The sequence below is a fragment of the Misgurnus anguillicaudatus genome, unplaced genomic scaffold (assembly GCF_027580225.2).
Source record: "Misgurnus anguillicaudatus unplaced genomic scaffold, ASM2758022v2 HiC_scaffold_29, whole genome shotgun sequence".
NCBI lineage: Eukaryota > Metazoa > Chordata > Actinopteri > Cypriniformes > Cobitidae > Misgurnus > Misgurnus anguillicaudatus.
This window is the reverse complement of record NW_027395279.1, coordinates 10,853,537-10,881,412: the sequence shown is the minus strand read 5'-3', so window position 1 is coordinate 10,881,412 and position 27,876 is coordinate 10,853,537. Positions and strand designations below refer to the sequence as shown.

Sequence of the window (27,876 nt, the reverse complement as noted above, 5' to 3'; positions counted from 1 at the left end):
ATGGAGTTGATTTCTCTTCCTCTAGTTCTCTGTGAGTATTTTCTTCTCTCTATGGATTTCACTACACATCAGTTACTGTCACATCGTTTACAGGATTAAGTCATTTTTATTTTTACTAAATCTTTTCATGTTCCTGTCAGAGTTTGTGTGCGTGCGTGTGTGTGTTTTAAATTAGTCCTGTGGTTTTGTTTTGTACATCTATCCTTGTAGATATGAAAGTCAGTAAGTGTGTATAAATAATCCTGTATTTGTAATGTGAAGTCCAGACTGTTGGCTTGATGTAAATGTGCTGTTCTCAGAACAGTTGAACAGAAACGTTTGTCTGGTGTGATATTGAAATCTGTAAACAGGACAATCAACAGCATGAGATTTTGTGTTCAAGAGCATTGGAGAGTCTGTAGCTAAGATGAGGCTTATTTTACCGTAGTAAAGAGGTTTGTGAAATAAATACTGTACATGTGAACTTGCTGATAAAGTCTTTATAGAAAGTCCCTTTTGGTTTTATTGTAGTAATTTTTATTTTTATTTTGGAAGATTAATTACCATTTGTATGACTATAGTTTCACTAGTTATTGTGGTGAGCCAAGGCCGTATCCACAGATTGAGCATTGGGGGAACCAAAACATTCAGGACTAAATGTATCACATAGCAATAAACAAAATTAATCCGCAGCAAATTAGATCAAAAGAGCTTCATCTTTTAACTCATATTTACATTTGCGAGTGAGATTTTTCTCAAATGCGAGCTGCCGGTGACGTTGACAAAACTTCCGAAATTTGTTTTAAAGACTGTGCGATGTGTAGCTGCGCAAAAGTAATCACGAATGAACCTACATTACTGTATGCTTACTGTATAACAATTTTACATAATTTATATCTACTATATAACATATTACAAACAAACTGCATTTTAAATTTTTAATATACATAAACACTTCTAAAATATTAAAATATTTATGGGTGTTTACTTGGAGACTGACTATTGGCTGTTTTATTTGAATAAATCATGAGTTTAATTTTAGGATCATAGGAGCTTTTTTGGGGAGGTTTTTACTATAAATATAATTATAAATATAATAATTATTTAGGTCTGTTTTTTTCATAAACTCTTACTGTAGCAGGCTCGTATTTTGACATGACGCGCAATGCACATAGATTCACATGATGCATCGAACACATATTAAGATATGATAATCCACACACATGACAATGTTTTGAGGAGTTTCGCATTCGTGCCTCCTCGGAAAAAAGTCACAAGCCGCCACTGGTTGTAGTGAATTATTTCTCATAACATTAGATTTAGGGGATGTTATGAGAAAACGGGTCAGGCTAGGACAGGATATTGGATAAAGTTAGCAAGCTTATTAATTGTAAATATTATTCTCTCAATCCATCCATTATTGTGTAAAAAAGATAAAGGCTATTAAATTCTATGGGGGTGAATTGTGTGTATATTAATACAAAAAAGCCCAGTGTGGCACTGTGATTCTGCTGATGTTATAATGAGTTTAGGGATGAATAAGAATTGAAAGTCATAAAGTTGACATCTCCCATCAGATGTGAAAGAACACTTATTATCCGATTCACGATTTTACATTTTGTGTGTAAGTGTGTGTTAGTACATATTAACCATATGCAAAGGTACAAATCCCAAAGTAAACGATGATGCGAGTTATGATGTCGACTACAAAGAATGCTTTGCTTGAGGCTGTTATTTTAGTTTTACTCTGTAAAGACAAAGACTTGTAAATGTTTAATGTTCATTTAACTTTTAATAAAATGTTGCCAGTAAACAGTGTTGGGTAAGTTACTTAAAAAAAGTAATCCACTACAAATTACTAATTACTACTTTAAAATTGTAATTTGATTACATTACTGATTACTACATGCAAAAAGTAATCTAATTACTAATTACTTTACTTTTAAGTTACTTTGACAACATCAAATGTAAAAAAGCTACAAAGTGAAACTGTCAGAAACAAGGACGGATGAACCCAAACGCAGGCGATGACGGGGGTGAACAGAAAACACTTTATTATAACACAGACAAAACAAGAGCCCACGTGGGGGCAGAACAAACACAGAATACTGACAGATGACTTAAACTTGACTTGACTATGATTCTAACGCTAGACAGAATCACACAGTAACAGTACAAAATGAACGAGCACAGGACTAAGAACACAATGGCATTAAATATGAAAAACTAAACAGGATAAGGAGAAAACAAGTGAGGGTAATGAACTAATGATTAAACTATTAACAGGGAGAAGAAGAGGGCGGAGACAAGAGACGAGACACCGAAGGTCATATTTGAATGCTTAAAGCTTTTTTGGTGTGATTTGCACTCTCCTGAAATTGCTGGTCATAATGATGCAGAAATATTTGTAGCTTTTATAATAAGTTACACATGTTTAAAATTTCTCATTAAACATTCTACATTTATTAACATCTATCTATCTATCTATCTATCTATCTATCTATCTATCTATCTATCTATCTATCTATCTATCTATCTATCTATCTATCTATGCACATTCATTCACGGTCGCGGAGACAGAAACTAGAGTTTTAACACGTCATCGCATTCGCGAGGGCTTTTTGGTCAAGTTAAAGAATGTTAATATTCATGTTAGTTCGTTAAATATAACAATCAAAAGTTGTTTTGGTAATTGTTTAAATAAACATATGATTAATTAATGCAAGTGCACGCATTGAGCTCATGATTAAATAACATAGTTAAATAATGTTAACAAAGAAAACCTTATTGTACATTAGTAATTTAAAAACACACCTGTACAATCGCTTCTGGCAGACCAGATGTCATCGCGCAAAGCCCACTTTTTTGGACATGTATTGTCTGTATTCCACTTGAATGATAAACCACCGCTCACACAGCATCCATTTGCTTGCGTCTCCGACGAGTGATTATGCACATGCTCGTTACTGACGCTGCGTGCATGCTCGTTAACAGACTCTGCGAGCATGCTCGTTAACAGACGTTGCTGAGCAACAGCGAAACGTCATTTTAAAATACATTTTAATTAATTTTTCAACACTTAATTTGTAACGCTAGTAACGTAATTTTGTTGTCATTGGTAACTGTAATCAAATTACATACATTTAAAATGTAAAGCGTTACGTTACTGCGTTATCAGGAAAAGTAATTAGAGTACAGTAATGCGTTACATAGTAACGCGTTATACCCAACTCTGCCAGTAAATAACATACATTTAAATCTACGGTAAGTTACCGGCAACCAGCTGCAAGTAACACTGTAGATTCTATGGATTTTTTTACAGTGTAGCCTATGTATGGAAAACAAACTTCTTATTTTCAAAGTCCCATACAGCTATGTGCTATGTATCACTGTATTGTAGAGTTAAAATAACAAACTTAAAGAGCATGGACAATACTGAACATCACCTTTAAGCGTATTGTGTCTGTCAGCACCAGGTCAGCACAGTTACATATGTGACCCATGCTGTCTAAGGCTATGTTTACACGTGAGGGGCTATTTTCATAAACGGACATTTCAACCTCTCAAAAATAATATCGTGCACACATGTCAGTTTTCAGAAAAGTGTTTATTTTCACGTACCAGTGCATATATGCTGTCAAGAGAAGCTCAAGCCCACGTAAGCCAATCACCGGCAGCGCTGGTGGTGACGCGAACTGGTTCTTCATGTTGGAGGAAGGAGTTGTTGCAGTAGGTGATCGATGATGTCAAAGTACCGCGAGAGCGAGTTGAGGAATCACACGTAGAGGTCCAATTTTGAATCGCTCTCGCGGTACTTTGACATCATCCGTCTCGGTTCTTGCAACGCCGCATGAAGTCAAACACGCATAAAATTGCTGACCTCCGAGCACTCGTCACAGCTCCTTGACATAACGAAGGAGCTGTATTTGCAAATACAAACACACGAAATGAGTTTGCACAAACATAAATGTGATCTTGGAAGCGTTCAGAGTAGCAGTCACATGTAAACATAGGTCGCACTTTTGACGTAGGTGCGAGCTCTGGCGCATACTCTGTGACGTTGCCTGCTTAAACATTCGTTTGTCTCAGTTTACATGCAACAGTACAACCGAAGATTTTTAAGATCTCCACTCTGGCCGGAGTTTTTAGAAACAATCGGTTTCAGAGGTGAGTTCTCCGTTTGCGTGTAGACGAGGGGCACAAATGAAGGTAAATCTCTCAGTTTTTAAAAATAACCATGTACGTGTAAACAGGGCCTAAATGAGTGGGATGTTTTCATAAAAAATAAGTAGCCTACATTAATCCCTCATTTAGCGATCCCAATATTCTAGTAATTAAATATCTAAAATCTTTATTTGTACAGAGGTGCACCATCCTACATGATTGACCTAATACTACAAAGATGCATGTCCATCCACATTTTGGTTTCAGTTTAAAAACATACAGGAACTAGATGTTTAAATAGTCATTAAGAGAGATAAAGTTCAGGACCTGATTTATGTTAAAACGTTATTAACATTGACAAGACTTGCGCTCACTGATAGATCCGAAATGCACAAATGTGCAAGTGCGCGCATCGTAGGGTGACCATACGTGCCATTCTTCCCGGACGCGTCCTGGCCAGGATTTCGGTGTGTCTTCCGGAAGTCGTATTTGTTGACCGCATACGCCCTTCAGTTAAAACATAAGACATACAATCATAGTTTCATTCTTATCTAAAAATGTAATGGTTGCTTTTCTGTAATAATAATAATAATAATAATCCTCTATGACGTATACGGTCAAAAAATACGACTTCCGGAAGACGCACCGATATCCATTCATGTTAATGTTACCCTGTGTTACAAGTTTTCTACCTGCATCATTAACCTTTGTTAATAAAGTCTCCAGTGTTTTGTGTCCACGTGTTTATTGTCATCCTTGCTACCCTTTATCCTCACTGGTCCCACCCTGCCTCCCTCCTCCTCTCTCATCGTCAGTCAAGAACTCAGCCACCAATCATCTGGTTTCTGATTACACCCAAGCTCACCCTCGGAGCGTCAGCAACGGTGGATCGGTTGAACTGGGGCATAACCATCTGCCTGCTGTCTCAGAGGCAGTTCGCAGGTCTCCATCTGGAGCCTCTGAGACCCTGACTCAGCCTTAGTCCTCCGACACATCAGCTACACCTCAGCTCAAGACTCCCTCATCTCCACTGTGGCTCATCGCCCTACCAGCTCCAACAGGCTTTCTCATCCCTCCGGCTCCGCCTTGATTGGTTATCGTCTAGTACTCCCCTCTGGACTACACTCCTATGGCTACGCCTCGTTACTCTGTCCTGCCGGCTCTGTTGGGCTCTTTCCTCCCTCTGACTCCACCTCGGTGTTCGGGCGCTCTGGCTCCGCCGCGGGCTTCCGGATCCCCACCTTAATCCCCAGACCCGTCGGCTTCGCCCTGGCCCTCCGGAACCTCAGCTTCCCCTGGGCTCTATGTCTGCTTGGCTCCACCCTGGTCATCTTCTACATGGCTGTTGTCACCGTCAATCTTCTCCAGGGTGTCGAGTCCCATCTCTACACCTTGGCTCCTCCCTCAGGAACTTGATGTGGATGACATCATCCACAACCCTCTTCTATTTTCTTTCTTTATTGTTGATGCCTCCCCCCTCCCTCCACTTCGGTGTTGTTTATGTTGCAGCGCGGGCCGCACCTAGGGAGAGGGGAGAGTACTGTAACAGTTATTCTAAGATGTACTCGTTTGCCCTCCAAACGTCATTGTCTTCACCTGTTGACTGTAATCACCATTCGTGTTCCATTGTGTATTTAAACCCCTGCTTTAGTTCAGTCCTGGTCAGTTCTCGTTAATGTTATTCTGTGTTAACTGTCTTCTACCTGCATCGTCAACCTGTGTTAATAAAGTCTCCAGTGTTTTGTATACCGGTGTTCATCTTCATATTTATTTAAGTTTATACCACGGGTCTGTTTAATGCTTCATTCTGATTGGCTGAGAAATGTTCTATGGGTGTTGATTATTTTTCTGTAAACCGCACACCTAACTTATCAAATGTCTTAAAATAGGCACCAGAGCAATGTTTGTGGTAACCGTGGAATAAGCGGAATAATTGACTCCGGTCCTTTGAATTATCCGCTTCGCGTCGTGCCGCATTACCACCTAGGTGTGCATTATTTTCTTATAATTCAATGGCCCGTCGTCAATTATTCCTTACGTGTACATGACACAATCAGTAATCAATTAACACATCTACCTAAGAATCCTCTACAGTCTTCAGAATCCCTCCACTAACCTCACCAGGTTACTTCCTAAACCTGAGGGAATACTCTGCTTTTACTCTCCTTTCGCTCAGAGCCCTCTCCCCAGAAAGCATGCCAAATAGATCGAAAAATAGATAGATTTCTAAAACGGACTTTAGCATAGTCAATAGTCCTGTTTGATGAGATAACTCACAGTGTGTTTCATTATGTAGTACTCGTGAGCTTACATTTACATTTTCCTGCAGTGTTAAAAGTGTCCATTGGTTTGCGAATAATCAAGCTGCTTTATAAAATATCGGGTAAATGGGGTGAATGTGTAAAGAAATTGCCAAATAAGGCTTAATGTTCTTCTATTTTCATTTATTGTGTGAGGTTGTGTAAAACAGTGTGTTATAATAATTGTGAAATGAATAAAGAAAAGGCACAACTCTGGCTAAAGAACATCCACATTTAAGGGATGTCTGTCCTTGTGTGTGATAACAATTTTTTCTCTTTTTTTGTCTACAGTGCTGATTTCAAACATCCACTCTGGACAACCTGAAGGTGACTGAATTTCATAGATTAGTTTTTTCATGCAAACAGACTGTGATGAGATTTATATTTTCATTTTCTTCTTTCCTCAGCTTTACCCAGAGCTACAGTGAGAGTAACACCAGACAGATCTGTGTTCACTGGAGAGACAGTCACTCTGAAGTGTGAGATAGAGAATCAGTACAGATCATTAAACTGGACATATCTGTGGTATAACAGACGTACTTCAGTGTTTAACTCTGAGCATTACACTGTAAACAGAGACTCTCTCACTATCAATGGAGTTACTGAATCTGATCAGGATGAGTACTGGTGTAGTGCAGAGAGAAATGGACAACCTCCACTTTTAAGCTCATCTGTTAATCTTAGTGTGAGGGGTGAGTTCAACTTCAATGTCTGTAAAATAGGAAAATAAAGACAGAAACATTGCATGTGTGTTAAATGTCAGAAACATTATGCCAATTTTTGTGTTGTGTCAATGTTTTAGAGGGATCAAAAATTCAGATTTGTGATTTGTGGGTTAGTTTTCAGAGATCTGTGACAAGATTGTTATAACTTAATTTTCTTTCCTCAGCTTTACCCAGAGCTACAGTGAGAGTAACACCAGACAGATCTGTGTTCACTGGAGAGACAGTCACTCTGAAGTGTGAGATAGAGAATAAGTACAGATCATTAAACTGGACATATCTGTGGATCAGCAGACGTACTTCAGTGTTAAACTCTGGGCGTTACACTATAAACAGAGACTCTCTCACTATCAAAGGAGTTACTGAATCTGATCAGGATGAGTACTGGTGTATAGGAGAGATACACGGACGACCAAATGCTTCACTATCAAGCTCTGCTATTAATCTCACTGTGAAGGGTGAGTTTAATATTAGTGTTACTGTAATACAAAAGTAAACAGTTATAAAAGGTCTTCTGATTAACTATTGGAAACTTCATGTCAATGGTTGTGGTGTATTGATGTGAAGTGGTATGTACTAAAACCTCCTAGAAACACCTCAATGCGCGTCTGCGCCCAAATATAACAGACTTTCCATTAATGTTTGGATAACACTCCTGCATCTCTTTTGATTTTAAATAATGTACTATTACCTCCAAGAAACACCTGTACATTGCCACTCCTTAGTATAAGGGGCTTTCCTTGACATTAATGTCTAAATTATACTCTTACGTTTCCAAAATTATTCATATTGCGGCCAGAGGATGTGATATTAGTAAAACTACCAACATCAGTCGACATGATGTTTGGAATGATGTATCGCAAGAAGAAATGTGTCATTTCAATGTTTTTTGTCGACATCTAAAAAATATTGCAAAAATATTAGCAAAATCTGTAATGGTAACGCAGCTTGTGATGAGATTTATAAGCTCTGAGACTATTGAGGGTCTGAATGTGTTTTATTCTCCTACAGGATCAAAACCAAAACCTAAACTCAGATCAGGTATTGAAGGATCTGTACTGACGGGTAACACAGTGACTCTGAAGTGTCACATTGATCAGTCTACTGGATGGAAGTTTTACTGGTACAAATACACAAAAAACACTGAGAAGACTACACCAAAAACAAACTCTTACACAATCAACAGTGTTAAAGTTTCAGATGGAGCTCAGTACTGGTGTAGAGCTGGAAGAGGAAAAACAGACTATTATACAGACTACAGCGATGGACTGTGGATAAATGTTACAGGTGAGAGATAACATGAATTTTTACAATGCCATTGTTCCCTTTCAGTCCGTCACTACGACGTCACATTGTGACCGATGAATTGGGAAAGCCCTTCGCGGCACCAATCTATTTCGAGAAGGTACTAAAGCGTCAATGTAGTTTGGAATGAAGGTATTTGCATCTGCTAGCGCTGCCCTTCCATGCCAGTATATAATGAGAGGCAGGTGCAATACCAAATCAGCTTTTTATGCTTCGAAAGACAGCAGATCAACTGCTATGAAAAAGCTTTCTCTATCTGCTCATGGGGACACCCTGCATTCTGAAGTTGTTTGGAGAAAAGACACTTCAGTGGAGGCTCGCGGATTTCCACCTCTGCCTCTCAGTTTGAACTTGAATTTGAGTGTGTGCGTTCCTCTCCCCTGTTTGCTTCATCACCCAATAAGAGTGTTTCACTAAAAGAGCTAGATGTATTCTCTGTAAACATGTGTTGAGTTAGGCGTCCATATTGTGTCCCCCTACGTGGGGTTCCTTTGTGAGTATTTTCCGAGGGGTTAATCCTACTAGCCCAGGTTTTCCCTTTAATTTGTATATGCTCCCACTTGATCAAATAATGAAAAAGAACCAAATTGCTTACCACAGCTATACAGATGACACCCAGATATACTTAGCCCTGTCACCCAATGACTACAGCCCCATTGACTCTCTATGTAAATGCATTGATGAAATTAACTGTTGAATGCGTCAAAACTTCCTCCAGTTAAACAAAGACAAAACTGAAGTCATTGTATTTGGAAATAAAGATGAAACTCTCAAGGTTAACACATACCTTGACTCTAGGGGTCTAAAGACACAAAATAAAGTCAGAAATCTTGGTGTAATTTTAGAGTCTGACCTTAATTTCAGTAGTCACGTGAAAGCGATAAGCAAATCAGCTTACTACCATCTCAGAAATATTGCCAGAATTAGCTGTTTTGTCTCAAGACAGGACTTAGAGAAACTTGTTCATGCTTTCATCACCAGCAGGGTGGGTTACTGCAATGGACTTCTTACTGGGATCCCCAAAAAGACCATTAGACAGCTGCAGCTCATACAAAACACTGCTGCCAGAATTCTTACCAGAACCAAAAAATCTGAGCACATTACTCCAGTCCTCAGGTCCTTACACTGGCAAAGTAACTATTGCGTTACTTAAAAAAAGTTCAAATATTTCAAATAACTTGGATGCCTCCAATATAAAATTTGTTAAATGAATGAATTAGAAACTAGAGAAACCACTAATTTTGTCCCTTACGAAAATTAACCATGGTTTTACTATAGTTAAAACAAAAAAACATGGTTACTGTAGTAAAACCATGGTGTTGCTGATAGCAATCAATACACCAAAAAACCATGGTTACTGCACTTTTACCACAAAAAAACCTGGTTAATTTTCGTAAGGGGTGGCAGCATGTGATGATGTGGGGTGCTTTATTAAATCAGAATTACAGATGTGAAGATGTACTTTTATACTCTGCATAAGTTGCACATTACATAAACATTCTTGCGTTTCACTTCAACGATGGAAAAGTAGTGCTTATTATACTTTGTGTTTGCGACTGCTATCTTTGAGTTTGTTGTACTTCTCATCGCTCTGTCATTGCGGGTGTCAATCCGGGCTGCCTGTGAGTGTCTAGAAGCATCAGCCGCTGCTCATTGAGAAGAGAGAGCGATACATGCTCTCGCATCAGTCTCCAATCATGCCAGAAAAGATCGCTAGATTTGTCCTAGTTGCTTTTTGTAAGTCGCTAAAGGGGTTTAGAAAGTTGCTAAATCTAGTGACAAAGTCACCAAGTTGGCAACACTGCACTGCACTTCCCGAACTGTGTTTGTGTGTTAACTCTGCCTGCCTCTGGTTGGCTAACGATTGAAATTAAGCCAATCATCATCGGTTATGTGGTTGTCCCACCCCCTCTAACACACACACACACACACCAATCATCATCAGTTATGTGTCTCTCAGCCCCCAACACATACACACACACAAGAGAAAAACATTGCCTGTCTGGATGAGAGAACCTACACTGGTGAAAATCGCTTTAGTGAGATTAATTATAGTAATGCGAAGAATTTATTGTCAATAACGGTAACAGCGTTATAACGGGGGAAACAGTAATTTATTTGATTACTCGTTACTGAAAAAAATAACGCCGTTAGTAACGCCGTTTATTTATAATGCTGTGAAAGGGCAGTTGGCGTCCAGGGAAGACTGGAGCACATCCAGGAGAGACTGGATGACAGCAGGAAAGTCTGCACCAGGGGTGGCAGGCTAGTTACCTTATCCACCAGTCCTTTAGTGGACACCTTAAAAAAACTACGAAGATGAAGAAAGGGAACCAACCCTGTGGCCCTCCGAGAGGCAGGGTGGAAGAAAGGCCAAACTTGACGGACTTCATGGTAATGACCGGAATGGATAAAGACAATTATTTAAAGGTTTTGAGAAGATGCAGGTGCGGATGGGAGAAAGTCACTACCTTCAGAGGTTTAAGGATTCACCAGGGGAAGAAGAAGTGTCAGGCGGGGGAAAAGCAGCAACATTGCTCTGCAACCGCAGGTCAGAGAAGTGGAGCCCAAAGCCAGGTCGCTAACCACAGTGCTGAGGGTTCCAGCGTTGCTGATGGAAGGCAGGTAGAGAACACAGGAGAGTCCTTGGCCGATACATATTCCTCTGAGGGTGGAACAGGAGAAAACATTCTTAGGACACCATCATCAATTAACCCCAGCAACCAGGAGCTAGGCCAGAGGACAGAGAAAGAACCCGGGCGGAGACAGCTAATCAAATGGCCAAAGGCAAATGAAGTAGCAGTGTGGCAGCAGCTCGATGATGACCTCAGCATTATTCTGGAGCAGACACTGCGTGGCCAGGTGGAAACCAAGCTGAATCGCATTGGAGACATCCTGTACGAGGAATGCAGAAGCAGGTTTGGAGTAGTGGCTGGGAAGCAAAAGGCCTCAAAGCAAAAGGGGAGGAGAGAGAGAGATCGAGCAACTTGTGAAAAAGCGTCGCCATCTCCGAAAGCAGTGGAGAAAGGCAAGCAAAGAGGAGAAGGAGGGCCTGAAGCCACTGTGAGAGGAGGTGAAGAAAAACTTAGCCAGCCTTCGGAGGGCAGAGCGCATCCGCAAACGAAGAAGGCGGAAGGAGAAGGAGAGGAGCAACTTCTTCAAAAACACCTTCAAGCATGCGAGACAGCTACTAGAGGACAAAAGAAATGGGAGCTGGAGATAACACAGTTACAGCTGGAGAGTTTCATAAGGAAGCAGTACAGTGACCCAGCAAAGTCATCGCCGTTGGGATCACCAGGTTATGTTCCTCATCCAGCCCCTCCATCCTTCCTGTTCAACAAAGATCCCCCCCAAGCTCAATGAGGTAGCAGAAGTTGTACGGAAAGCAAGAGCAGCCTCAGCTCCAGGGCCCAATGGGGTATCGTACAAGCTGTACAAGTTCTGCCCAGGGGTCCAGAAATATCTGTGGCATCTCCTGAGAATGGCCTGGAAGAACAAAGTCATCCCTTCAGAGTGGCGACGAGCTGTTACAGTGTTCATCCCGAAGGAAACAAACTCGACCACCATTAGCCAGTTTAGGAGCATTGCACTCTTGAATGTTGAAGGCAAGGTTTTCTTCTCCATCATGGCCAAGAGGTTGACCACCCACCTCATAAGCAATGGGTACATCGACACAAGCTGCCAGAAGGCAGATGTACCAGGCTTCCCAGGATACGTGGAACACTCCGCAGTCATATGGGATCAGATGCAAAGAGCAAAAAGAGACAAAGGTGACCTTCATGTGGTACGGCTGGATCTGGCCAATGCATACGGGTCCGTCCCCCACCAACTCATCGAGTATGCCTTGGACTTTTTCTACATCCCTGTCTGGATTCGTGACCTTGTGGCTAAGTACTTTGAGGACATGAAGATGTGTTGGACCCATCAGGACTTCACAACAGGCTGGCAAAAGTTGGAAGTGGGCATTGCCATGGGATGTTCGATCTCTCCCATCCTGTTTGTAGCAGACTTTGAGAACATCCTGATTGGAGCAAGGGTGATGGTTGGAGGCATGAAGCTACCATCAGGCCAAAAGCTACCACCAGTGAGAGGCTACATGGATGACAATACCAACATACTACAGACAGCAGCATGTACAAGAAGACTGCTTAAGAGGATTGACGAGCTTGTGGGGTGGGCGAGGATGAAGATCAAACCCTCCAAATCATGCAGCCTGTCCCTGAGGAAAGGGGTTAGAAGTGACCATACTGTCTTTGTCCCAGGTGGGGAAGAAATCCCCTTGCTGGCAAACAAGCCCGTTCGTAGCCTGGGCCGCACTTATACAGCAGACCTCTCTGATAGGCAGATGGGGGAAGCAGTGAGGAAACTGCTCGCAGATGGCCTCGCCAGGATCAATCAGAGCCAGCTCCCCGGCAAGTATAAAGTGTGGAGCTACCAGTTCATACTGTACCCAAGGGTGATGTGGCCTCTGAAGATGAGCGAAGTTCCCTCCTTGGTGGCAGAAAAGATGGATGGGCTGGTAAACTCATTCATTAGTAAGTGGTTGGGTCTGCCGAGATGCCTATCAGATGTAGGCCTCTTTGGCAGGAACACACTACAGCTGCCACTGCGATCCATTGGCTTAGGATATAAGCAGGAGAAGGCTCGGATGGTGCTGGAGCTGAGGGAATCCACTGACCAACTAGTGAGAGCAGCTGGCCCTACCATACAAACAGGGAGGAAGTGGAAAGCCCAAGAAGAAGTGGACATGGCAATTAGCAGGCTGAAACATCGTGAAGTAGTTGGCAGAGTCCAGGAGGGACGAGCAGGCCTTGGAAGGAGCAAGACCCCCCTCTTCTGGTCAAAGGCCTCCAAGGAAGAGCGGAGAGCCATATTGGTGGCAGAAGTGACAAGGACCGAGCAGGAGCGCCTTAACATCAAGGCAGTGTCTCAGAGTCGGCAGGCACGTTGGATGTCATGGGAAGGTGTCACGGATAGGCATTTGTCATGGTCTGATCTGTGGAAGATCCCCCAAGCCAGGCTCAGTTTCCTGATTAGATCCACCTATGATACTCTACCTTCTCCCAGAAACCTCCACCAATGGTTCGGCGCAGAGGAACTTTGTCCTCTTTGCAGCACCAGCAATGCAAGCCTCCAACACATCCTGTCGGGCTGCAAGACGGCACTGTCTCAAGGCTGCTACAGGTGGCGACACGATCTTGTGTTGAACAAATTAGCAGAGGTGGCAGAGTCATGCAGACAGGAGGCCAACGAGTAGATCCATCCAGTTCGCAAGGGCCGGAGAAAGAATCAACCAACCTTACCAGAGAGCAACATCTGGAGTTGTCTTATCTGGCAGGGAGTGGAACATGAGGGTTGATCTGGGGAGGCAGCTTCAATTCCCCAGAGAGATCACAGAAACTTTGCTCCGGCCAGACCTCATCCTATGGTCAGAGCCAACTAAGACCATCTTGTTGGTGGAGCTCACCGTCCCATGGGAGGAGGGAATGGAGGCTGCTAATGAGCGGAAACGTGCCAAGTATGCAGACCTGGTAGAAGACTGTAGAGAGGCTGGGTGGAAAGCCACCACGTATCCTGTTGAAGTGGGATGCAGGGGCTTTGTAGGGTCCTCAACGGTTCGCCTGCTCCGCGAGATGGGATGTACAGGAGCAGGGTGTCGAAAAGCCATTAAAGAACTGGCAGAGGAGGCAGAAAGGGGCAGCTTTTGGCTGTGGCTAAGGAGGAAGCATAGGAGTTGGGGGCCAAGTGACACCTAGGGCATCAGCAGGGGGTGGCAGGGAGTGATCCCTGCCATTGCTTCACCACCAGGAGATGCACTGGGGTTAAAGGAGCGAAACATCCATGACTGGTGGTCCCCAGCTGATGACCCGTTTTATGCCCTAAAGAGGTGGAGCACAACTGCACAAAGGCACCGGTGAAGGTGCGTCAGGCAGCAATGCCCAGCAGGTCGACCATCAGCCTGCATTTTGATAAGTTAGGGGGTGGCTTCCGCAGCGTTCCTACTCCCGCCCAGACAGGGTTCACTTCCCAGTCTGCCTAAATCACTAGCGACCGGCCTTTATTTAGTAAGCCCAGGTTCCGTCTCCTCTCGCGTTCACAATTCGTTGGTCACGACATGACGTATCCATTCCTTCAGGGAATGAGGGTTACTGTACATACGTAACCAAGATGATTTCAGTATTTCTAAGCCTAACAGACTGCTTTTATTTTACTTTATTTATGTTTAATTTTACTACTGTAAATCTCAACAGCCTGAAATCATACTTTCACAATATCACACATTGTTTTAAATATTATTTAATACATTGTGTTTGTACAGAGAGTCCTAAACCTGTAGTGAGTGTTGATCCTGACAAACAGCTGTTCAGAGGAGAAACTGTTACTCTGAGATGTGACATACAGGATACAGGAGACACTGAGTGGACATACAGCTGGACTGTAAAGAAGACAAATAACAGAAATATAATCACACAATGCAACAAACAAGAGTGTAAAATTAACAACATTCAATACTATCACAGTGATAAATACACCTGTAGAGGAAAGATACGTAAACAAAACACTAAGATGAGTGATGCTGTTACATTGACTGTATCATCAGGTGAATTTATATGTTTGTTCATCATTATTAGTGTGATGAAGAGATAAAGTGTAACATGTTATTCATGAGAGATTGATCACTTTCAGATAAACGACCGACAGTTTTAAGTGTTTCTCCACAGCAGTGGTTGACTGAAGGAGATTCAGTGACTCTGATGTGTGAGGTTATAAATTCATCTACAGGCTGGACATTCAACTGGTTCACTGTACAGAGTCTTTACTCAGGTAATATCTGATAACAATCTCATAACAAATACATCAACTGGTTTAATTCAGAACATTGTTAAGAGTTAAATGAGCACGTCAGTATTTCATTAAAAGCATGTGTATCACATTTTGACTCTACAGTGAATAAATATGATTATGAGCTGGTGTCAAACAGCAGTGGAGGATCTAAAGGCATCTACACAGTGAGTTCAGTGACTGTGAAGCACACAGGAGTTTATATGTGCAGAGCAGAGAGAGGAGATCCAGTCTATCACACAGAGTACAGTAACACACAAACACTGTGGATCACTGGTGAGTTCATCACACACAACTAAACAACAACAATCTCTAACACTCAATGTCTTATATCATTCATTTATTTATTTGTCTCTTATAAAGATGATTTTCTGTCATTTTCTTCTCAGGTGTTTCTCCTTCAGTCTCTCTGATCATCAGACCCAACAGATCTCAACACTTCTCATCTGAATCTCTCTCTCTGAGCTGTGAGGATCACAGTAACTCTACTGGATGGACAGTGAGAAGATACACAGACAAACTGAAAAATTGTTCATCAGACTGGAGATCTACAGGAACAACATCTACATGTACAATCAGTTCTCTCTACACATCTGATACTGGAGTGTACTGGTGTCAGTCTGAATCTGGAGAGAAACTTCATCCTGTTAATATCTCAGTACACAGTGAGTCTACAAATCATTATTTATTCATTTTAGAGGCAGAGAATATATTCCCCCTTAGTGAAATGAAACAGATTCCATTAAAGGCGGAGTCCATGATGTTTGAAAGCCAATGTTGATATTTGAAATCACCTAAACAAACACGCCCCTACCCCAATAGAATCTGGACCTTCTGTTGATAGACCCGCCCCACACATACGCAACCCTGCATTTGATTTGATTTGATTGGCTATAAGTGTGTTTTGGTAGTCGGCCCGTCTCCTTTTCCAACGCGTTTTTCAAACATCGTGGACTCCGCCTTTAATAATCAGTGGATATTAAATAAATATAGATTGTGGCATTTTCTGAAATATAAATGCAGATATTTGCTTCTGCTAGTGATGGTCAACCCGGATCTTTTTAAGGATTCGGGTTAATCTGAGTCACTCACTAATATGATCCGGGTTGTGCGAGTCACTTGAGTCACTTGAATCACTTGGTCAAAATCTCCCAGTTCCAATCGCTAATACTAATGCAACCAAGCAACTCAGATCACGCATGCAGCTACGTGTCTACGACTCCTCTGCTCGCAAAAAAGGGCTCATGTGACCCGAGGAACTTGTAAAAAAAACATGCATGTCCGTGGTAACATTATCAATAACATCATTGTAAAAGTTCGGTGTGTGTGCGTTTAGTTTCATTTTATAACGACAAATATATCAACACCACGTTTAAAAGATGTGAGGCTTTGTTGAATTGGGACGTGAGAGGAACATGTCCTGTTTCAGATTGACTTACAAGATCCACGATAGGCTTCCGTTAATGCAGCCACACAGTCACTCATCCGTGCAAGAACATGATCTTGTGAGTGAGTCCCAGAAAGAGCCGCTCGCCCGCTCCTGCACGGGTCCTGTGAGTAAACCACTCACGTCACTCCGAGTGACTCAGTCAACAAGAGGAGCCGTGTACGTCCGTCGGTGGCGGATCTTTACAGCAGCACTGCTGCAACTGTCCTCGTATTTAAAATTTTTAAACATTTGCAGCTTCTACCCAAAACATTGTGCCAGTCAAATATTGCAACAGATTAGCCTACATGAGTCAGTGGGTTAATAACACGAGCAAGGCTCGTCGGATTCAAGCTCTATGAGTTGAGTCACTCTCTGTGTGAATCCCCAAGCCGCTGACCAACTCATTGTCACGCGCACCGCACGCATCCCTTTGTACTCGGACTCGAAGCTGCAGAAAATTACGAGTGAGCTTTTGGCTCACTCAGTACCCCCAGTCGACATTTGGTGAGTTAAATTAACTCGTTGCAAGTTATAGAACATATGGCAGCTTATGTAGAGTTATGTGTTGTTATTCTGTTGTAAACATTTGAAGAGCTTTGTGTTTGATCCAATTTCTAATTTTTAAAGCAAAATCTGAGAGGACTCAACTGACTCGGGTTAATGGTCACTAAGGACTCATGGTTCTCGAGTCATTTTAGGGATCGGGTTAAATGATCCGAGTTTCGAGTGACTCGCTCATCACTAGCTTCTGCAAAACTACACAATGCAAGTGTTGTGGGTGGCTGTTGCCAGGGTGCTCCAATGGTTTTTTAGACCAGCATTACAGTATATGGTTACAATGGTTTTCTTACTGGTTGCTAAGGTGTTGTTAGGGTCTCTATTATATTCTGGTCCCCAGATAATGGTTAAAGATTTTCATTTTAAGTCTATAGAATTTTAATTAAGTTTTATCATCTGCCAGATGTAACAAGCTGATAGAAAATGGAAAATCCCTCTGTTATATTTTTATGATTTGTAATCATCAGTCATTTCTTCTGTTGTGTAGATCTTGATGTGATTCTGGACAGTCCTGTTAATCCTGTGACTGAAGGAGATTCTCTGATTCTACGCTGTTTATATCGAGATAAAAAACCCTCTAACCTGAGAGCTGAATTTGATAAAGATGGATCAGTGGTGCAGAATCAGACTACAGGAGACATGATGATCATCCCTACAGTCTCAAAGTCACATGAGGGTTTCTACTACTGTAAACACCCAGAGAGAGGAGAGTCTCCAAAGAGCTGGATCTCAGTCAGAGGTGATCTCTCTCCTCTAGAAACAGTGTTGAAATCTTTTTGCATATGCGGTAGTTATATTAGGTTGTATCTCTGCTTTTCCAGTCGCAGGATCTTCATCTCTTGGTCTTATTGTTGGTCTGTGTCTTGGACTGAGCTTCATGTTTTTGATATTTTTCTTGGTCCTGCTGTGGTGCTACAAAAACAAAAAACGTTCTCAGTCTCCCTCAGCTGTCAGTCAACAGAAGAACATCAGCCAGACATCAGATCAGAAACAGGCTGAAGATGTTTACAATCCATTGCCGACTGGTCAGTCAGTACATTCATTTATTATGATCAGTGCAAGAAATCTGCTTTTATCATTTTGCAGGCATTATTTATGCTCTTACAGCAACATTACACGCTAACTAAAGATTAAACAATGGGATCACAAAAAACGTGACCTTTAAGGGTCAAATTATTTTCCTTTCCAATGTCTCAGGCTGAGAAGAAAACTCTTAATCATTTCTTTATTCTTTATTATAGACAATGTAAGTGAATCAGATCACATCTATCTTAATATTAAACTGAAATCTAAGAAAGAAATGAAGAAAAAGATGGAAGACAAGAAAGGTAAAACAAAACAATATTTCTATGAAGGCTTCACAAGACATAAAGCTTTGACAAATGGTCTTTTAAACTTTATTTATTACAAGAGATGCTCATCTTTATTCTATTACAACAGATAATAAAGACACAAGTGCAGGCATAGATATGTATATAAAGGCTAGATGGCTCGTCCGCGCTGCTGGCCAATTGAGTGCAATGTCCGCATTTTGGCGGCCATCTTACGACAGGGCGCTCGCTCACTCGTAGCATTGAGTTTTAATGATGCAGGTACTTTTAAATGACCATAACTTGCTTAATTTTTTACCGATTTTCAAACGGTTTGGTTTGTTATAAACGTCAAAGATGTACCTATGACACTGCATACCTATACTAAAAATAAAAAATAAATTCATGAAACATGTTAAAGCATCCAGAATTATAGCCACGTTAATAACGTTTGTAAAAACCCAAACCGTTTGAAAATCGGTAGAAAATTGAGCGAGTTATGGTAATTTAAAAGTACCTGCACCATTAAACTCAATGCTACGAGTGAGCGAGCGCCCTGTCGTAAGATGGCCGCCAGGTGATGCCGTTAGGGACTCCGCCTTGAGCCATCTAGCCTTTATATACATATCTATGAGTGCAGGTAATGTATTGATATCATTTAATGTTGTTTATCCCATGACAATAAAACAATTTTAAGGTTAAACTTTTCCTTTAGCAGTGTCTCAGGCCGGCCACAGTGATGTCATGTATTCACAGATCAACTTCAAGAAAAATAAACTAAAGAGCAAATGTAGAAACTACCAGAGGAGTAAAACTAAAGACTGAGAGGAGAAAACTCTTAATCATTTCTTTATTCTTCATTGTAGACAATGTAAGTGAAGCAGCTGATGACATCTATGCTAATATTGAAATGAAATCTAAGAAAGAAATGAAGATAAAGAAGAAAGACAAGAAAGGTAAAATAAACAGCGATAACATCCGGAATCAGAGATGTGGCTTTCTGTTGCTTTTATTGAACAGATCTACAAAACAGAAAGTTAAAGGGTTAATTCATCCAAAAATGAAAATTATGTCATTAATGACTCGCCCGTAAGACCTCCATTCATCTGTGGAAAACAGTTTACAATGTTTTAGGGTCCAGTCACACCAAAAGCGCTTTAAACGCTTGCAAACGCAAGGCGCTACGCACTGCCTTTTTTTAAAAAAAAGAGCAGTGCGACGCGGCTTTTCATATTGCTAAGCAACCACCGAGTCAGCTGTCTTGTCAATCAAATATTGAAGCGTGAGCGCTGTGGTAATATTTTCATCAGAGCGCATTCCCGAAATTTCCGCACCGCTCGCTCATCCCAGAATGCCCTTTGGTAATTTGCTAGTTCGAGAATCTGTAAAAACGGCTAGCAATAAGTTATGAATTTCAAATATTGTTTTAATGAAGTCGCCAGCCTTATATAAAAAATGAAAGAAATGAAACTAAGATGACAGAATAACTGTAGCGTCGTCTGCATCTAGATGCAGTTTTAAAGATTAAAATTACTTTAATCTAACTGATCAACACAAATACAAAGTGTTACCATACCATAATATAACTGATTTCTTACCAGCATTAAAACCACTTAAAATAAAAACCTTTATAGTTCTCCGCTCCGTGGATGAGGAAGCTTCAGTCAAAACGCCGGTGCCTTTAGTATTAACTGACTAAACTTACCTGGACATTTAGATATTAATTTTTTTCATCAACAGTATCTGCGTGGAACATTATAAACATTGATGATAATCTGCCAACTCGACTGATTCAGCACGTCCTCTATTATACAGATTTTTTAATTAACGGCTTTTCGTTCGGTCCGCATGAGCTAAACATTTTCGTTCTGTAATTTGTGTAACGATACAATAAAGTGGAGGAGGCAAGCGCAGACGATCAACACAGTTTTATTAATAATGATGGTAAATATAATGAAACAACAGAGTGAATGACTGAGTCCAGGATGTTGGCAATGGTGAACGAAGGTCTACGGTGGTGTGAAGAGTGTTGAATGGTGAAGTCGATGATGAGTGTGATGATGGCCAGTGGATAGAACCAGGAACAAACCAAACACTCACACGGAGACGACAACACGAACACAAATCCAACACGACGACGAGAGACGATAATCCAAGTGATTGCAGCAACATGAAATGAGGATCTGACAACAGGGAGAGAACAGGGTGAGTATTTGTAGCTGATGGGTGATGAGGATCAGCTGGAGTGAGGCAATCATACACAGGTGACAACACTTAATCAAACGAGCACATGGCAGAGGTGAGTGAACAAACAAACATACACACACACATGACACGGAGAAAACAGAGGATTTCCTACCGTGACAGTACCCCCTCCCCTAGGAACGCCCCTTGGCGTTCCCAGCCTGCTTTACCTGAAGATTGTAATCATCAATAAGGCGGTGATCCAGTATGTCCCGAGCAGGAACCCACCTTCTCTCCTCCGGACCGTAACCTTCCCAATCCACCAAGTACTGAAAACCGCGTCCCCTCCGTCTAGAGTCCAGAATACGATTGACCGAATACGTGGTCTCCCCATTAACGATACGAGGCGGAGGGGGAACCGGGGCAGGCGGATTAAGACGGGAAAAAATCACCGGTTTAATTTTGGACACATGAAAGACGGGGTGAACCCTCCTGTACGCAGGAGGAAGGCTAAGATGCACTGTTACCGGATTAATGATTTTGGTAACAGAAAATGGGCCAATAAATTTGGGCGCAAGCTTATTCGAAACGGAACGCATCTGAATGTTCTGGGTTGAAAGCCACACTCTTTGACCGACGACGTAACGGGGAGGCTTCGACCGGTGGCGATCGGCCTTAGCCTTGGTGCGCGACCTTGCCTGGAGTAGAGCTCTACGAGCTCTGGTCCAGGTGCGGTGACACCTCTGGACTAGTGCGTTTGCGGAGGGGACCGACACCTCGGATTCAGTACTAACAAAATTAGGTGGTTGGTACCCTAAACTACACTTAAATGGAGACATGCCCGTAGATGACACTGGCAGAGAATTGTGTGCGTACTCCACAATTGAGAGTTGTTGACACCAGGATGAAGGATTGTTGGATGTCAAACACCGCAATGCCCTTTCGACATCCTGATTGGCTCGCTCGGTTTGACCATTGCTCTGGGGATGGAACCCGGAAGAAAGACTAACAGTCGCTCCTAACAATTTACAAAACTCTCGCCAGAATTTGGACACAAATTGGGGACCCCTGTCAGAAACCACGTCTGTCAGAAGGCCATGTATACGGAAGACGTGGTCAATGACAGTTACCGCTGTTTCCTTGGCTGATGGCAATTTGGGCAAGGGGATGAAATGAGCGGCCTTCGAGAACCGGTTCACTACGGTTAAAATCACCGTATTACCCTTGGAGGGTGGGAGGGCGGTAATAAAATCTAGCGAGATGTGGGACCAGGGTCTCGAAGGGACAGACAGCGGTAAGAGTAACCCATCTGGAGGGCGATTGGAAGTCTTACCAACAGCACAAACCGAGCAAGCCAAGACGAAGTCGTGGACATCACGAGCCATACCAGGCCACCAAAATCGTTGCTTGACTAGAAATCTAGTTCTACTAACCCCTGGGTGACAAGCAACACTGGAACAATGACCCCACTGGAGAACGTCTGACCGTAACCCCTCCGGCACAAATAAACGGTTCGGTGGGCAACGAGCCGGGGGCGTTACCCCTTCTAAGGCAGTCAACACCTTCGATTCGACCTCCCATCTGAGCGCGGAGATAATGATGGTCTCCGGTAAAATGGGCTCGGGAGTAGCAGTACGATCGGAACGCTCAAAAAGACGGGATAAAGCATCGGGTTTGATGTTTTTGGAACCCGGCCGGTAAGAAAGTGTAAAATCGAAACGACCGAAAAACAATGCCCACCGAGCCTGCCTGGAGTTAAGTCTTTTAGCAGTTCTAATGTATTCGAGATTCTTATGGTCCGTCCATACAATGAAGGGTACACCCGACCCTTCAAGCCAGTGACGCCACTCCTCCAGTGCTAATTTGACGGCCAACAACTCCCGATTGCCAATGTCATAGTTAACTTCCGCAGGAGATAAACGATGAGAATAATACGCGCAAGGATGAACCTTTCCGTCTGAGGATGCGCGCTGGGATAACACTGCTCCTACCCCCACCTCTGACGCGTCGACCTCCACTATGAATTGACGTGAGCGATCAGGGGTGACAAGAATAGGAGCTGAAACAAAGCAGCTTTTCAGTTTGGCAAACGCAGCCTCAGCTGCGTCTGACCACCTGAACGTCAAACTAGGGGAGGTCAAAGCGGTCAGAGGCGCGGCTAGTTGGCTGAAATTGCGAATAAAACGCCGATAAAAATTGGCGAACCCCAGAAATCTCTGCAGGGCCTTGCGAGACTCTGGGGATTGCCAATCTACCACAGCCTTAACGTTCTCAGGATCCATGCGAACACCCTCAGTCGAAATGATGTGTCCTAGAAAAGAAACAGACTGTGCATGAAAAACGCATTTCTCCGCCTTGACAAACAATCCATTCTCTAGCAACCGCAGAAGCACTCGTCGTACGTGTTGCACGTGTTCCTGGAGAGACGAAGAAAAAAATCAATATGTCATCCAGGTAAACATATATGAACTGATCGACCATGTCTCGCAACACGTCATTAACGAGTGCTTGGAAGACTGCCGGCGAGTTAGAAAGACCGAAAGGCATCACGCAGTACTCAAAATGGCCACGAGGGGTGTTAAAAGCAGTCTTCCATTCGTCCCCCTCCCTAATGCGGACCAAATGATAAGCGTTACGTAAGTCCAATTTAGTGAAAACGGCCGCTCCCTGCAACCTCTCAAAAGCTGAAGACATAAGCGGCAAAGGATAAGTATTCTTTACCGTTATGTTGTTCAACTCTCGGTAGTCAATACAAGGTCGCAGAGATCCGTCCTTCTTTCCCACAAAAAAGAACCCCGCCCCCGCTGGAGAAGAGGAAGGGCGAATGAACCCCGTTGCTAGAGAACTGGATATATATTTCTCCATGGCCGCCGTCTCTGGAATAGACAAGGAATATAACTTGCCCTTAGGCGGAGAGGTACCTGGCAATAACTCTATCGCACAGTCATAGGGACGATGAGGAGGAAGAGAATCAGCCCGCGACTTACTGAACACCTCCTTCAGGTCGTGGTACTCCGCGGGCACGTTAGTCAAATCCACTGCTTCCCCCTGAAACACAGACTCAGAAACATTAACACCAGCAGACAAAAGACAAGACAAATGACACTCCTCGCTCCAGCTAACCACAGATCCGAGACGCCAATCGATCCTGGGGTTGTGTTTATGGAGCCAAGTGTGACCGAGAACAATGGGAGTCTGAGGTGAGTCTGTGATGAGGAATGAAATCTTCTCCGTATGGTTACCAGATGTGATGAGTGAAACAGGAATGGTGGTCTGAGTGATGACTGGAAACTTGTGTCCATCAAGTGCAAACGGTGCAATGGGGTGTTTGAGAGAGGTGAGAGGAATCTTGGTCTTACATGCGAAATTAAAGTCCATGAAACTGCCCTCGGCCCCAGAATCCACCAAAGCGTGTTGATCCAGTGTGTGAGTAGACCACCGTAGTCTCACCGGAAGGAGTGTCGATGTAGATGAGGTCTTCCTGGCAGAGATCCCACCCGATAGTAGCCTCAGATTTACTATCGGGCTTGATCTTTTACTGGGCAGCACTGGATGTGATGTTCTGGACTGCCACAGTATAAACACAGTCCATGGGATCTCCGCCTGTTCCTCTCCTCCCGGGAGAGCCGAGCTCGCCCCACCTGCATGGGTTCCAGATCTCCAGGTGGACTGACCGCAACCTCTAGCCGCCGATGCTGAACCTCGGGACTGGTTGTGCGAGTGGTTCTCCCCCTCCGTCTGGCGGCTTGGTCTAGCCGGTTGTCAATACGGATAGTGAGATCGATTAATCCATTAAGTGAAGATGGAAGTTCCACAGCTCGAATCTCCTGTTGGATGCGGTCAGCCAACCCATGCAGGAAATGATCCCACTGTGCCTCTTCGTTCCACTTACACTCCGCCGCCAGGGTGCGGAACTCGATGGAGTAATCAGATACGGACCTCTCTTCCTGACGTAGGTCCGCTAACAGTCTGGCCGCCTCTCTCCTGGCGACGGAGCGGTCGAAGACCCGTTTCATCTCCTCCGAGAGGGCGTGGAACGAAGAACAGCAGCTGTCGTGGTTCTCCCACACCGCCGTCCCCCAGAGGGCAGCCTTCCCCGTGAGCAAGGAGAGCACGAACGCCACTTTCACTTCCTCGGTGGTGAACGTGCGGGGCTGCAATGCGAAATGCAAAGAACAATGAGAGAGAAATGATCGACAAAATTTCGGCCCACCCGCATACTTCTCCGGAATCGAAAGGCGTGGTTCGGACTGGGGAATACCCCCGGTGGCGATCGGCGGTGTGGGTGGCGTGGGGGGCGCAATGGGTGGCGATGGATGTTGTTGTTGAGCCTGAAGGGCGAGCTCGGAAACCTTCGTCACCATTGCTTGGAAGGCTCGACCCATCTCATCTATCGCCTTGTCCTGGCGATCCATACGACCCACAGCTCTCTGTAAAAACTCTTCTAGATGAGATGGGGAGCGATCGCCTGCTGCCTCCATGATGGTCAGATCCTTCTGTAACGATACAATAAAGTGGAGGAGGCAAGCGCAGACGATCAACACAGTTTTATTAATAATGATGGTAAATATAATGAAACAACAGAGTGAATGACTGAGTCCAAGATGTTGGCAATGGTGAACGAAGGTCTACGGTGGCGTGAAGAGTGTTGAATGGTGAAGTCGGTGATGAGTGTGATGATGGCCAGTGGATAGAACCAGGAACAAACCAAACACTCACACGGAGACGACAACACGAACACAAATCCAACACGACGACGAGAGACGATAATCCAAGTGATTGCAGCAACATGAAATGAGGATCTGACAACAGGGAGAGAACAGGGTGAGTATTTGTAGCTGATGGGTGATGAGGATCAGCTGGAGCGAGGCAATCATACACAGGTGACAACACTTAATCAAACGAGCACATGGCAGAGGTGAGTGAACAAACAAACATACACACACACATGACACAGAGGAAACAGAGGATTTCCTACCGTGACAATTTGTTCTCGCATAAGCTATATTTCTACATATTTTCTACCAAGTAACACTCGGGATAAAATGTAAGTTGTTTTAGATAGCATTTAAGCTTGTTCTGAAATGATGACAAATCAGTCTGACTAAAATGATCTATCCAGATTAATTTAGCCAAAATAATGATTTATTCGTTTTCATACTATATACACGTTAAATTATCTACTAATATACTATTGAAAATGCCATAAATAAATACTCATGGCCTTCTGTTTTGCATTCGTTTTGTACATTTACAGGTTCATAAATACTGTCTAATTTTCATTTCTTTAAGACAGAGCTGTGTTCTGTATTTACTGATGCACTGTAAATTTGCACTTAAAAAACCTTCTTGTTAAGAAACTGTTCTTTAATTTATTTTAGTTTTTTCAAATAATATATTAATATAATAGTTTAGTTTGTTAATCTTTTTCTCATAAGGGGAACGAAGTATTATAATATTTCGTAATTACTTATTACATTTATTATTACTTAAAATTGTGAATTAGTAAAACATGTGGATGTCGTGGAAACAAATTGTTAATTTGAATTATATCCGGAGCTCCGTATCAGTTAAACTAATAGTCTAATAGCCAACACACAACTGTACATAACTACGATTTATCAGCTAATACTTTAATTAAATGCAATTATCCAAGAACGTCAATACAGAAAACAATTAGGCTTACTAAATTTTTTTTTTTTTGTCGGAGCGGGATCTGAGCGGGAATTGGTTTATTTGCGAGCGTGAGCGGAAAGTTAATGGAGCGCTTGCTTGGGCGGTGAGCGACTGAGTGGAGCGCTTGAACAGTAGAGCAGAATATTTAGCAGAGCGTCACACCGCTCTGCTTCGCTCACATGCTCTGTCTGGTGCGCCCGAGCTTCTTTCCAATCTGAGGGATTAGGACATTTGCAACATGCCCTATTTTTTAAAATATAACAATACCAAAATAGCTTGAATACAGCTTACGTCACACTCAGACTGTTAACGAAGCTCGGGCGCACCAGATAACACATCAGCAGCGTCATACGTCATAATTTTGTTGTTTAATATCTATAAACATAGCTAAACTGTCATCTTTTTTTCGGAAGTTAGCTGTGAATGTTGGGTTGTTTATAATGAAGTTTCCCAATTCTTGCCATTTTTAGGGAATACCAGGGAAGGTGGGAAAAATGTTTACTCTAAACTGAAGAAAGAAGGAGGTCAAGGTGAGATAAACTAAAATATTAAACAAAATGAAAATAGCATCTATAATCATCACTAATCTGTATTCAGTTTCTAATTTAGTCTTTTGCATTTTTTTTCAGTTGTTGCTTTTGGATCTGTTGATGTGGAATATTATTAGAGGAGGAAAAGACGGCAATACAGTAGCTAATGCTTAATATTATCATAATATAAAGCTTCAAGTGCATCAGAGTAATGCTTCCTAAACTTTGATTTTCTAAAAATGCTTAATATTATCATAATATAAAGCTTCAAGTGCATCAGAGTAATGCTTCCTAAACTTTGATTTTCTAATAGCATAAAAGAGTTTACTTATCAGAATATGCGGAGCTCAGATGCTCCCTCGAAAATGAGACAATGATATTAACCAAATGCTCTCGGCACGTATACATTCATCAAAAACTTTTGTTCCACTTAATCCCAGTTTCAGGCCATCCAGAAATACCAGTTTATTGGCAGAATCCATCAAGAGACTGATTAAAATGCTCATTTACATAAGAAACTATAGTAAAAAAAAAACTTTTTACTATACTAAAACTAAAGTTTCTGTTTTGTTTACAAATCTGTACAGAATTTGGGATTTTACAACTTTTTTGTGTTTATTCTTCAGTTCTTTATTGTATTTTTAGTTAATTTCTTAGGTTTATTAGATTTTGTATATAAGGACTCAAATAAGACAGTAGTATAGTTTGAAGAGCGTGTGCTTTTGATCTTTGATATTTTTTATTCATGACATGATGTTGTACATTAAGCCACACGTTAAGGTGTAAACTTGTTGCTAAGTAAAGCCTGTTTGTGTCTTGCAAACATCCTCACAGTCACATTGAAAACTATGATTGAATCTCAGATGTTATAATAGT

General features: G+C 42.4%; 1 protein-coding gene across 1 annotated transcript; it reads left to right on the top strand.

The window, feature by feature from the left end:
* Nucleotides 1-27,876, top strand: LOC129425626 (Fc receptor-like protein 5). The gene is made up of 15 exons (XM_073865101.1): nucleotides 1-31; nucleotides 6,735-6,770; nucleotides 6,851-7,135; nucleotides 7,333-7,623; nucleotides 8,177-8,452; nucleotides 14,790-15,071; nucleotides 15,158-15,295; nucleotides 15,419-15,589; nucleotides 15,703-15,978; nucleotides 17,788-18,039; nucleotides 18,122-18,325; nucleotides 18,542-18,628; nucleotides 19,477-19,566; nucleotides 26,941-27,000; nucleotides 27,100-27,876. The coding sequence occupies exons 1-15, from the start codon at nucleotides 1-3 to the stop codon at nucleotides 27,135-27,137; spliced, it is 2,517 nt and encodes an 838-aa protein (XP_073721202.1). The 3' UTR covers nucleotides 27,138-27,876.